This window comes from Chrysochloris asiatica, unplaced genomic scaffold (assembly GCF_000296735.1).
Source record: "Chrysochloris asiatica unplaced genomic scaffold, ChrAsi1.0 scaffold00086, whole genome shotgun sequence".
In the NCBI taxonomy this organism is placed as follows: domain Eukaryota; kingdom Metazoa; phylum Chordata; class Mammalia; order Afrosoricida; family Chrysochloridae; genus Chrysochloris; species Chrysochloris asiatica.
Genome location: NW_006408604.1, coordinates 9,015,867 through 9,029,827, shown reverse-complemented (window position 1 = coordinate 9,029,827; position 13,961 = coordinate 9,015,867). Strand labels below are relative to the sequence as shown.

The 13,961-nt window shown below is 38.1% G+C and overlaps 1 protein-coding gene across 1 annotated transcript in view; it reads right to left on the bottom strand.

The window, feature by feature from the left end:
• The window catches only part of PLBD1 (phospholipase B domain containing 1), a 121,231-nt gene that overhangs the window by 46,287 nt on the left and 60,983 nt on the right, over nt 1-13,961 (bottom strand). The window contains exons 3-4 of the mRNA XM_006866071.1: nt 7,802-7,942; nt 7,109-7,253 (exon numbers count right to left, since the gene is read on the bottom strand). Coding sequence (XP_006866133.1) covers nt 7,109-7,253; nt 7,802-7,942 — 286 coding nt within the window. The remainder of the gene's footprint in view (nt 1-7,108; nt 7,254-7,801; nt 7,943-13,961) is intronic.

Sequence of the window (13,961 nt, the reverse complement as noted above, 5' to 3'; positions counted from 1 at the left end):
CTGGTTATTTAAAATACCGGTGGCATAGCCCTCAGAATCACAGCAATTCAAACTACCACAGCACGACAGACGAGTGGTTGTTGCATGGCTGCTGTTAAATAGGAATCTCCTTGTGCTAGGGCCCTTGAGTCTGGCTCAAAGGCATGATTTCCATCCTCGGATGTCAATCAAGAGGTGGAAGCGCAGCAGGGGCGATTGGGTTGTAGTGAGACGCTTTGGGCTGCACTTGTGGGTCTCTAAGTTGTTCGACCCCGCCTCAAAGCCAGGATCCAACGGTTAGGCTAGGAAGGTGCTCTCAACTCCAGGGTAAGTAGGACAGCCTGGCCGGCCCCTGCAGTCTCTTCCTGCTAGGCAGCGTCTCCCCATCTACCTGGTCTCCAGACACCTCTCACCCCGCTGCTCCGTGGTCTGGGTTTCTCCACCAGGTCTGTGCAGTTCTCGCACATCGTTTAGCCGCCGCCCTCCATGATAGAAGCCCTTGTGTAAGGGAATTGCTGCTTTGTTTTTGACTATGAAACTTTAGGTACTTTTATGTTCTTATTCTTAAATCCATTATAAGTATAAAAAGTAATAGATGAGAGTAAAAATGCAAGTCAAGATATAGAACTTTGCTTAAAAGTTAATTTGACATTCTTAGGAGGATTAAAGAAAAACAAAAGGCGTTACGGAAATAAATCTGATGATATCGGGATAATTAGGGGATGCAAAGGAACTGGATAGGGTAAGAATCAAAGGGATGTTCTGATGTTTCTGTGTTTTTTTTTTTTGTAACCTGAATATTTGTTAAACACAAAGACTGTAACACTTAGTTAAATTGTAATTGATCATAATAGTATATGAGAAACAAAAAACTTTTGAGTAAAGAGAAGTCATCATCATCTGCCTAAGTAAAGAGAAGTCATCATCATCTACCTAAGACTCACGACCCATCGACTCTGTGTTTGTGTGTGTGTGTGTTTTTAGCCAACTCCACATCCCCCTTTGAGAGCCCCCTAATAATTCGTCGATGCTGGTCCCCAGCAATATTTCAAAATGGCTAATGCCAGTCCATTTCAGTTTATTAATGCCTGGGAGGATATTCTGGTGTGGTGCTATAGGATAAGCACTGTACTGCTAACCACAAGGCTGTCAGTTCAAACCCACCAGTTGCTCCTTCGAAATCCTATACAGGGTCACTGTAAGTCAGAACTGACTCCACAGCACTGGACTGTAAAGATAGTTTGAACTGCAAGGTTGGGGGTTCAAACTCACTAGCTGCTCCTTGGAAACCCTATACAGGGTCCTTATGAGTCGGAACCAATTAGACAGTACTTAACAACATGTATTATATATGCATATCCTTATATTAATTATATATATAGATACACAAGGGAGCTTTAAAAAGTTCATGGGAAAATGGAATCATATATATGGTGAAATATGTTGTCTGTAAATTGTACCTTAAAAAACATTTATACCTCTCGTATTATTTTTGTTACTGTTATAACAAATTACCGCAGACATAGTTGTCTTTAGACAACACAAATTATTATTTTACAGTTCTGTAAATTAAAAGTTTCATAGGACAAAAATCAAGGTGTCATCAGGGTTATGTCTCTTTTGGGAGACTTTGGGGAGATTGTTTTCTTGTCTTTTCTAGCTTTTAGAGGCATCCCTCATTCCTTGGCTCATGATTCTCTTCTATCTTAAAAGGCAACAGTATTGGGCCAAGTCCTCAAGCTGCCATTTGCTGACACTTCCTCTTCTACAACAAAGGACTCTCTTGACTACACTGGGCTCACCCAGATAATCCACAGTAATCTCCCGATTAGCAACCTACATTTTAATATGATAATCTCCCTTCACTGTGTAAATTCATGTGTTCACAAATTCCAAGGATTAAGATGTGGACATCTTCAGGAGCCATTATTCTGCTTACTGGAGTCTTGGTGAGGTGCATAAGCATTGGACTGTTAGCCCTAAGGTCAGCAGTTCACACCCACCAGCTACTCCTTGGAAATACTATATACCAGGTCACTGTGAGTTGGAACCAACTCAACAGCATTTAATTACAACAACATTCTGCCCACTGTGCCCACTGTTATTGTTGTTAAGTGCATAGAGTCAGTTCTGACTCATAGCAACCCTGTGTAGGGTTTCGGAGGAGTGGCTGATGGGTGTGAACTGACAGTTGTGGACTCAGTTAAATCCATTGTTGGAAGCTCATCTCAATGATCCAAGGGTGGTGGCAGGGGAGGAAAATATTTACAACTTCGTATCTGAAAACAAAGAGTTCAAACAACTTAAGTTGTGGTATCTCTGGACAATGTGATTTTGTGCAGCTATTTACAATGAGGAAAGCTGAGCTTACATAAAACATGCTTTTGTGAAAAATCGGAATATAGGCATATAGCAGAGATATTGTGGGTTTGGTTCCAGTCCACTTCAATAAGTGAATTTCACAATACGGAGAGTTACACACATTGTTTAATTTTCCAGTGCACATAAAAGTTATGTTTATACTAAGAGTCTTGGTGTAGCACTGTAGGGTAAGCACTGAACTGTCAGCAGCAAGGTCAGTGGTTCAAACTCACCAGTTACTCATCAGAAACCCTATACAAGGTCACTTTGCATCAGAACTGACTCAACATCACTTAACAACAACTGTATAATACTGTAGTCAATGGCATACAATGGATATAGCACTATACTGCAAGGTTGGTTTGAATCATAAGGTTGGCAGTTCAAACTTACCATCTGTTCTTTGGAAACTTTACACATGGTCACTATGAGTCAGAACTGACTCGATGGCACTTAACAACAACAACAACAATGGAGTACAATAGCATTATGACAAAATTTGAAATATTGTGAGAATTACCAAATTGTAACACAGAGACAAGAAGTGAGCACATGCTGTTGGAAAAATCATGCCAATAGATTCCCTCCATGCAGAGTTGCCAAGGAGCTCTAGTAGCGTAGTGGTTAAGAGTTGGGCTGCCAACTGCAAGGTCAGCAGTTTGAAACTACCAGTGGTTTTGCAGGAAAAAGATGAGGCGTTCTGCTCCCATAAAGATTTACAGCCTCAGAAACCCTGTACAGGGTTGCTATGAGTCGGAACCAACTTTACGGTACTTAACAACAACAACAATGCAGGGTGACCACAACCTTCCGATTGTTGATAAAAATTAAGAAGAAAAAAAAGGTAGCTTCTGTAAAGCGCAATAAAATGAGGTAGACCTGTTTAAAATAGTGAACACACTGTGATGACCAGGTGTGGAACTGTTGTATAAGCACTGGACTGAGAACCACAATATTGGCAGTTCATATTACTAGCTGCTTCTTGGTAACCCTGTATAGGGTTTCCGAGGAGTGGTTGGTGAGCTTGAACCGCCAACCTTGCAGTTCAGACCAACATTGCAGTCTAGCGCATTAACCCAAATGCTACACCAGAAAATATAGAACTTGTTAAACAACTAAGTCATCTTAAATCCTTTCCAGATTAGGATGGGTATCATTAAATTAATCTGTTTCCTTGACATAATTAACTCTATTTTTATGGACCCAACTGTGGCATTGGTAAATAGAGAGTGAGGTTACTTTAGGCAAATCTGGGTGTACTGCAGGCAGCAAACCCTTCGCAATAGTGATGAGTGTAATGTGAAGAATTTCTGTTGCTCCTTCTGTTTTCCTATGCTGGAGTACAGTTTTGGGAATGCCCTTCTAACATTCTTATTAGGTAATATTCTGGCTAGGACAAGAAGATCACATGAAAGTTATGCTGTGCACAGTAATTTAGCAGTCACTTTTTGACACTGTCTGCTTTTTGAAGAAAGAAATCAATCTTCCCTCCATACATTAATTGACCATCTACTGAATCTGAGTCAGCTGCATTATTGCACCAGTATTGTAATAGCTTCTCTCACCCTCCTCCTCTCATGGATTAGAAAATTCTAAAATGCTAATCTGATCATGTGACTCCCATTTGTCCTTTGAATGGTTTTTGCACCTCCCTTCATTTCCCTTTGCTGGCCTTCTTCACACTTTGTTCTTTTGCCAACAGGTCTTCACATATGCTGTTTCCTCCACAAAGAACATTCTACCAACTCCTTATCTCTGTTAGCCTGATTAATTTATATCTGCTTTTGTGTTGTGCCTCAATTTAAATTTTACTTCCAAATACTTCCAGACCAGTCTCTATTATTACACAATCACACTTTATTGTGATTGCTTTTACTTGTCACTATTTCTTACCAAACATGAATTTGATGAGTAGGGACTATATGTATCTACACTGCCTGCCAATATAAGGTCTTTGTCTAGCATGTAATAAATACTGAATAGATATTTGTTGATTAATAAATAAATTATAAACTTTTACAACTTTATAAAGTAAGCATTATATCAGTATCATTTTGTAGATAAGTAACACAGTTGGACTTTATAGGTTGAACAACACCTTCTTCCTTTGGAAAAGCTCAAGAAAGAAGTCATTGTATCTTGAAACTTTTTAGTGTTTTTCATGGTGATTATAAGGTCCGTGGTTCAAGCTCACCAGCCACTCCTCAGAAACCCTATACAGGGTTGTTATGGGTTGGGACTGACTTGACGACACTTAATAACAGCATACAAAATTTGGTAGGAAGGTGATGAGGATGGATAATTGCATAGGAAATCTTTAGTGTTATATTATCTGTAGCTCCTGCACTACTGCAGTTATCATTTAACACATGCTTCAACCAAAGTCAAATATGTTTCTCTGTGACTTGATCTGTCTGTTCTGAGTCAGGATTTTTAAGTATCCTCATCTAATACCAAAATAGCACCAGGCTCTGCTTCTTAACACAAAAATAGCACCACACTCTTAATCTACTCAGCCTACTAAAGCATCCTCTTCTTTAAAGAAAAACAAACAAACCATCATTTTGGGCTCACCAGCTCACATGGCATGAACTTCATGGCAAACCTTAGTCCAATGGCTATTAGATGAATCCAATGTGGCCAATCCCTTATTAAATAATTCTTCTTATTATAAATGCAATTTACAGGTTTTGTTTTTTTTTAAATAGTGTGTGGTTGAGAACAAAGCTGTCCAGATAGAAAAAGATATGGATCACATAACTCCATTTGTTCCCACACAAACACCTTGGGGCATCAAGAGTCTTTTGTTCTCACTCAATTTCAGTTGCTCTTAAAATCTTTAACCAAGTATCAATTCCAGAAAGGTATGTATGCAAACGTTAACACAGTCATAAAATTCTTAAGAAATCCTTCCAGGTCTTCATTAGTTCTGGGGTTCAGCCCTGTTCAAATTACCAAAGCATATCATATTCAAGTAAGATTTCAAAGCAGTGTAGGCAATATCTGAACATCACATTTGATAGTAAATAAGAGGAAGATTAAGTACATTTGCAATGTCTCAGTTTTTTACTGTCCTTAAATTTCAGTCTAACTGAACATAAGAGAATCAAAAGACTCAAGGAGAGAAGTCTTCTTTGATACTAGAATAATTAAGCAAACTAAAACAAAGGGGAAAACAAAGTGGGTACAAAGGAAGGATCAGATTACAAAGATGGAAAAATACTGTGTTATCCCCCTGTTCAGAATTTCTAATAGGAACATCTAGGTATTAACACTCAGGGCAATGATACTCTGCCAAATTTAGGCAGATTTGTCAGGTGGTTGGTATAACTACCCCATAAATAATCCATATGAAATTAACAGTCAGAAGTGTTCATGCTGCCTCCTTTTTGGATTCTGTTATTTTGTAAACATTCTCCCCTTGCCTTTGCTAATGGTTTCCAAGAAAGATTGAGAACCCGTAAGTAAAGAGTCAATTCCAGCTAGCAGACATGCTCCATTTGGTTTTCAGAGTGGGTTTGATTTTATTTTGAAAAATACTTCTGAATTCTATTTTTTCTGTCTTCATGTTCCTGGATGACAACAGTGATTGGGGATTGAGTAGCTGGCCCTCTCTCTATGGGTCTGATGTTGGCTACAATTGTTTCCACGTTGTATTTTCTTACACTACCCCCTTGTATGTACTTACATCACCTGCCCTTCTCCTTTCCTCTTAGGAGTTTGCAATCACTACCTCATAGAGACTGCTCTTCCAATTCTACCTATTGATTTTCTCTCATGGTCCTGGTCAAATGGCCATCTTCTCTTTCCTTTCCCCAACAACCAGATGTACCTAAGTTCTTCCTTTTTAAATGCACCTAACATTTGATATACTTCTTTTGTAGCATACATGATATCCAGTAATATTATTATTCATATTTATGTTGTACTTATCTTGCCCTCCTTACAGTATTATAGGGTTTATGAACTCTACATCCATCCATTCACTCAGTACAAATGTATTAAGTACCAGGTGCCACACACTAACTAGCTTATGTGCTGTGGATAGTGCAATGAATCAAAACCAAAACAAAACAGAGTGCCATCCCTCTGAGGAGATGCTGAGAGCAGGAACTGTCTCCTGTGTATCTTCGTGTCCACCGCAGAGCCTAGGAAAACACCTTGATTTAATAAACAGTTGGCGTTTGAATGTGAATTTAGAAACATCCATTCACATTTACAAAGTGTCTTCTACTTAGCAACTCTATTAACCTAGATTACACCATTTTATTAAATAAAAATATTAGTGCTATATTTCTTCAAAAGGAAGTGTAAGCAATGACGTGGAGAGAAGGAGTGGCTGGGGACTCTGACTCAGGGAGGGAGAGGAGCTGTGTGCAGGTGGCTGTGGGGTGTACCCTTTGTCTGTTTGATGATGCATACAGGGGATTGTGATCATTGCAATGAAATGAAATACAATAGGATGAATGTAAAGATAATGTTCTCCAATGTTAACTATCACATCATTTACAATAAGAACTTTTTTTTTTTTAAAGGAAGTCTAAGAATCCAAATTCTTAGGTTGGCACAGAATGGGCAGTGTTTCATTCTATTGCACATAAGGTTGCTATGAGTTGGTATCAACTTGATGGCACCTAACAGTAACAACAACATTCTAACTACCAAACATTTCTTTTTCCATTCCAGTTACTATGAATCACCAAAGTTTTTTCTGTAGTAGTACTCAAAGTACTCCGATGTACTTTGATGTCCCTTTAAGTTTATTTACCTGGGTAACTGCTGAAAGAGAGGCGACTGCTGCTGGTGTCTTTATCTTTGATGTTGAAGTTCCAGTGTTTATAGATCCTCAGCATGGCTGCATACGTGTACCAACTTGAGTGAGCAAAAAAGATATTCTCAAATCCGGGAAGAACCTGTAGGCAGAATAATAGTGAGCAACACAGAGGCATATACATTAACTGACGACAATTTTAAGTGTAGGAAGCATACAAAGATTGTATCAATTCTGGAATTTTTATGCAACTCTTTCTTCAAAACCTAAGTGACAATTATTGTATCAGTTACTGGAAAACATGATCAGCAAGTCCAACGTTAACCTTTAATGTACACAAAACAGAAGACTCCATCCTTTTAACGTCCACATTGGAAGATTCTGGAAGGTGGAAATGCCAGGTGCATAAAGCATGAAAGAATTAGTGAAAGAAACAGAGTGACCTTCCAATTTCCTCCAGGGAAGTTCTGTCCAGTTCTTAACTTCTATGATATAGGATCCCAGGAGCTGGCATAGAGCTAAAGGTTGTTGTTGTTGTTGTTGTTATGTGCCGTGGAGTCGGAACCGACTCATAGCGACCCTGTACAGGGTTTCCGAGGGGGTGGTGAAATGTTACCATAACTTGAATAGCATTCAAAAGAGTCTGTGTGGATCAGAAAGAGGAGCAAAGGGCTGCTGTGTGTAGCTTACCTTAATGAGAGCAGAGCAATGTCCCATCTCCAATCTCTTTAAAAACGTCTGACTGTTATTTTTCATGACAGAGAATGAGGGAATCAGATCCAGCAGATCTCCAACACTGTTCAGGAACTGAATCTGGGCCAGGGTCAGGGGCTGAGAAAAGACAACAGCTGGACTTAATATCTATTTGTGTCAAGTGGATGTCATCTTAAAATTTTCCTCTGGTTAGGGAACTATTAAATTATTCCCTTGGAAAGTCCCTAATATAATCAATACAGCAGATTTTATTGTAGCTTATAAAATATTATAGTTCACAAGAGATGTTTAAGCATTTTTTTGATAGCCATGGTTTAAGGAGTGTTTTGTTCGACAGTAAAACTGTCTTTTGTTTGTATGCCCCAACCGCACAGCAGCTGAATAACAGCAGTATTGACATTTTAGTTTGGAGAACTCTTTGTTGTGTGTGGCTGGGTCTGGTAAGATATTTAGCAATTAACTTGACAAAGCTTATTCTTGGGGAGACATGTGGGAAGACAGACAATGGTGTTTTAATTAAGATAAATAAATAAAAACCAATCCAATTATTTATATATATTCCCTTCATTCTTTCTTTTTGAATATGTCATAAACTCATTTTCAAAACTGGAAGGTATTATAAGGTCTGTAGTGAAAAATCTCCCCTCGGCTCCTCACCTCTGTTAGCTCAGCGCCCACCCTATCTCCATTTCCCTTTTTATTGGTTTCTTGTGGAGACCTCAAGATTTTAAAGTGCTTGGTAAATACTTTTTTTTTTTTTTTTTTTACAAATGGGGAGTGTATTATATGCACTCTTCATCTTGAGAACAAAAAAATTTTTGTCTGAATATTTTTCATTTAAAATCTTGGGGATTTTTCTATTTTGGTTGTAAAAATCATCCTCATTCTTTTGGACAGTATTTCAATGTATGCTGATGGTGGTGTGTCATCAAGTCAGTTCTGACTCATAGTGACCCTGTGTGGGGTTTCCAAGGCAGTACGTCTTTATGGGAACAAAGTCTCATCTTCCTCCCAAATTTCAATGCATGTATGTATGGCGCTGTGGGCTAATGCGTCAGAATGCAAAGCCTTTTGAACTGCAATGTCAGTGGTTCAAGCTCACCAGCTGCTCCTTGGAAACCCTATACAGGGTCGCTATGGGTCGGAATCGACTCGATGGCACTTAACAACAACATGTATTATAATATTTTTAACCTGTATGTTGTTAATTGACTATTAGGTGGCTTCCAGTCTTTTGCTATTATAAATAATGCTACAGTAATGAATCATGACTACAGCATTTTGTGTGTATGTGACTCTGTGTATGGGATAGATTCCTAGAAGTGATTTTGACTTTGATTGATATTGTCTAACTGTTCTCACAAGAGTTGTTTTAAATATACTCTTAAAGTCCCAGTGCGGAGTCCTGGTGTGACTCTGTGGGTTAAAGTGCTGGACTGCAAAGTCAGTTTGAACTGCAAAGGTCCATTGTTCAAGCTCACCAGCCGCTCCTAGGAAACCCTATACTGGGTCGCTATGGGTCAGAACCGACTTGACATTGACAGTACTTAACAGTAATAGTAACAGTCCCAATACAGTAAGCATCTGGTTTATTTCCAATTGATAGGTTAATAACAATCTCATTGTAACACATGTATTTACATTTCATTGGTTGAGCATCTGTTAAGAATCTTTACATTTCTTTCCGTAAACTGTTCATATGCTTTATCCATTTTTCCAAGTTGTTCTTATTGACTTTTAGGAGCTCTATAAATAAATCCCAAGATGAGCTCTTTATCTCTTACACAAATTCTAAAAAAATTTTCAGTCTGTAATTTGTCTTTAATTTTTAAAATTAAGAATGATTTAAGATGAAAGATTGGAGATGTATAAGAAAGATACAACAAAATTATAAAGAAAAATAAAACTTATCTACCTACTTTACAATTTAATAAAATATTAGACAAATCCACTGCCACTGAGTCCATTCTGGCTCACAGCAACCCCAATGTTGTTGTTAGTGCCAAGTCACTTCCAACTCATAATGACCATCCATGTGCACTGCCAGAGGAAACACTGTCTGGCACTGAGCCAGCCACACAATTGTTATGCTTGAGCCCTACGTTGTTGTTGTTGCTAAGTGCTATAGAGTTGGTTCCAACTCATAATGGCCCTGTATAGGGGTTCCAAGGAGCCTCTGGTAAGTCTGAACCACCAGCCTTGTGGTTCAAACTGACCTTGTAGGTCAGTGCTTACCCTACAGCACCTCACCAAGACTCCACTTGAGCCCTATAGTACAAAGTAAATCTGCTCCTTTGGGTTTCATAGACTGCAAATCTTTACCAAAGCAGACAGCCTCATCTTTCTCCTATGGAGTGGCTAGGTGGTTTGAACCACTAACCTTGCAGTTAGTAGCCCAATGCTAAACCCACTGAGCCAACAGAGCTCCTCTTAGAAATCTCCAATTTCTTCTCCTTCCATAACAGTAGTAGCCACTATACTAAAGCTCTTGTCACTAATTACCTACTTCTCTATTATTTTATCATCCTGTATGAGTCTCAAAACTATATCTTTAAATATGCCTGTTTTTTAATTTGTACAGTTAGAATATTATTTTGCATTATTGTACTATTTTATTATATTCTTTTGTAACTTGTTTCTTCTGCTCATTATTATCTTTTTGACATTTATCCATTTCATTTCTATATGGTATTCCATCACATAAATATGCAGTATAGCAGCATAAGTATGCCAAATTGTATTTTGCCAGTTTTTCTGATCAAAGTCTTAGATTGGTAGGACAAAGAAAAAAAATCAAACAGTGGATCTGCCAAAACAGCCTATTTCCATATGAAAATTCCCTTTCATTGTGGATATACCATTTTGCATTCCCACGAGTATTTTAGGAGAGTGCCTCTTTTTCCCACAGCCTTGCTGACAGGGTATGCTGTCACGCTTTGCAATTTTTGCCAAGTTGGTAAGTGAGAAACAATTTCTCAGTATGTTTGTTTTAAATTTACATTTCTAATCTGATGAGTCCCCACCACAAATCTGTCAGTTTACTGTACTATGGTGACATTCTGTGATTCTGGAAGCTATGCCATGGGTATTTTAAATACCAGCAGGGTCACTCACAGTGGACAGGTTTCAGTTGAGCTTCTAGACTAAGACAGACTAGAAAGGAGAGGCTGACTACTTCTGAATGTTTAGCCACTGAAAACTTTATGAATAGTAGTCAAACACTGTCAGAGATCACAAGAATCCTGAATATTGAAACATGATGAAGAGCACCAGAATATTGTCAGGTATAGAACTGGAAGATGAGCCCCTCTGGTTAGAAGGCACTCAAAATGTGACTGGGAAAGAGCTGCCTCCTCTAAGTAGAGTTAACCAAGATGACATGAATGGAGCAAAACCTTCAGGACCTTCATTTGCTGATGGGCACAACTCAAAATGAGGAGAAACAGCTATAAATATCCATTAATAATTGGAACATGGAATGTATGAAGTATGAATTTAGGGACTGGAAATTGTTAAAAAATGAAATGGAATGCATAAACATCAATATCCTAGGTACTGGTGCCATAAAATAGACTAGTATTGGCCATTTTGCATCTGACAATCATATGGTTTATTATGCTGTAAATGACAAACTGAAGAGGAATGGTGTCGCATTCATCATCAAAAAGAACATTTCAAGAGCTACCTCAAAATATAACAATGTCTGTGATAGGATAATATCCATACACCTACAAGAAATACCAGTTAATACCACTATTATTCAAATCTACCACTAAATTAATACTACTACTATTCAATGCCAAATATTAAAACCAGTGAAGATGAATTGAGGAATTCTACCAACAAAGCAACCGGTATAGGGTTTCTGAGACATTACATCTTTGGCATGAGCAGAAAGCCTCATCTTTCTCCCGCAGAGTGACTGATGGGCTCAAACTACCAACCTTGTGGTTCGTAGTCCAGTACGTGCTACCAAATTAAAAATTCATTCAATCATATGATCATTTATTTACTGGATCCAAAATTGAAGAAAGAAAGGAAATTAGATTCCTACAGTGTTAAGTTATATTTTGGGATCATTTCAAGAACTTTTAAAATACTCCAAGGAAATAAAACTCTATAATTTTTACGAGTATATTGAATGGAACCTTTGAGTCCTTAGTGATTAAAGTTTTAAGAAAATTCTGCGTAGATGTATCTGTGTAAGGTCAGAACTAGAACTTGCACCTTTAGACATTTTAGTTTAAAAAGCATACAGTCTAAAACATTAGTTTAGCTAAAAAGTCAATACACTCATAGACCTTTTAACCTACTCCAGAGCCCAGTATTATAAAAGTGATTGAAATACGCAGAAACAAGTTGAATTACTCAACATGTACTGAGCTTGCATTTTATGTCAGACAGTGAATTAGGTGCTAGAAATAGGACAGGTACAATTGCATTTGTCTGCAAGGAATTTATATCCTTTAGCCTTAAAAACTCACCTCTTCTCTGTCAGTTTGTTGTACTGTGGTGCTGTGATGCTGGAAGCTATGCCACTGGTAGTTTAAATACCAGCAGGATTACCCAGGGTGGACAGGTGTCAGCAGAGCTTAGCCCAGACTAAGACAGACTAGGAAGAAGGAGAGGCTGACTACTTCTAAATGGTTAGCCTTGTGAAAAGCAGCAGAACATTGTCTCATACAGTACCAGAAGATGAGCCCCTCAGGTTAGAAGGCACTCAAAATATGACTGGGGAAAAGCAGCCTCCTCAAAGTAGAGCTGATCATATTGACATGAATGGAGCAAAGCTGTTGGTACCCTCATTTGCAGATGGAGTACAACTCAAAATGATAAGAAACGGGGCAAACATCCATTAATAATCAGAACATGGAATATACAAGCATGAATCTAGAAACATTGAATATTGCCAAAAAATGAAATGGGGCACATAAAGACCTGTATCTTAGGCATTGTTGTTGTTGTTATGTGCCGTGGAGTCGGTTCCGACTCCTAGCGACCCTGCACAGGGTTTCTGAGGCTGTAAATCTTTATGGGAGCAGAAAGCCTCACCTTTCTCCCACGGAACAGCTGGTAGTTTTGAACTGCTGACCCTGAGGTTCGCAACCCGATTCATAACCACTATGCTACCAGAGCACCTTATCTTAGGCATTAGTGAGTTGAATGGACTGGTATTGGTCATTTTGAACCTGTCAATCATATGGTTTACTGTGCTGTGAATATCAAAATGTCAAAAGAACATTTCAAGATCTATCATAAAGTACAATGCTGTCAACAATAGTATAATATACATATGCCTACAGGGAAGACCCACTAATACCACCATTATTCAAATTTATGGGCCAACCACTATAGCCAATGATGACAAAATTTAAGAATTCTACCAATTTCTTCAGTCATAAATTGATCGACCGTGTAATTAAGATGCACCGACAATTACTGGTGATTGGAATGGAAAGGTTGGAAAGAAAGAGGAAGGATCAGTAGTTGGAAAAATGGCCTTGGTGATAAAAATGATGCTGGAGATTGAATAATAAAATTTTACAAAACCAATGACTTATTAATTGCAAATATCATTTTTAAACAACATAAAGAGAATATACATATGGATCTCACCAATGACATACAAAGGAATCAAACTGACTACATCTGTGGGAAGAGATGGTGGAGAAACTCAATAGAGACCATCTCAAGAACAAATTTGATGCATTAGATAGAAGACCAGAAAAGTTGTGGGATGACATCTAGAACGTCATACTTTTTGAAAGAAAAACATCCTTAAAAATACAGGAAAGAAAGAAAAGACAAAAATGAATATCAGAAGAAATTCTGAAGCTTGCTCTTGCTCTTGAGTGTAGAGAATCAAAAGTGACTAGAAGAAATGAGCAAGTAAAAGAGTTGAACAGAAATTTTCAAATGGAAGCTTGAGAAGACAAAGTCAACTATTTCAATGAAATGTGCAAAGACATGGAGTTAGAAAACCAAAAGGAACCAACCTGCTTAAAATTTCTCAAACTGAAAGAACTGAAGAATAAATTCAAGCCTCGGGTTGCAATACTGAAGGATTCTATGGGCAAAATTGTTGTTCAAATAGAACATGGGAACAATGGATGGTTTAAAATTAAGAAAGGTGTGC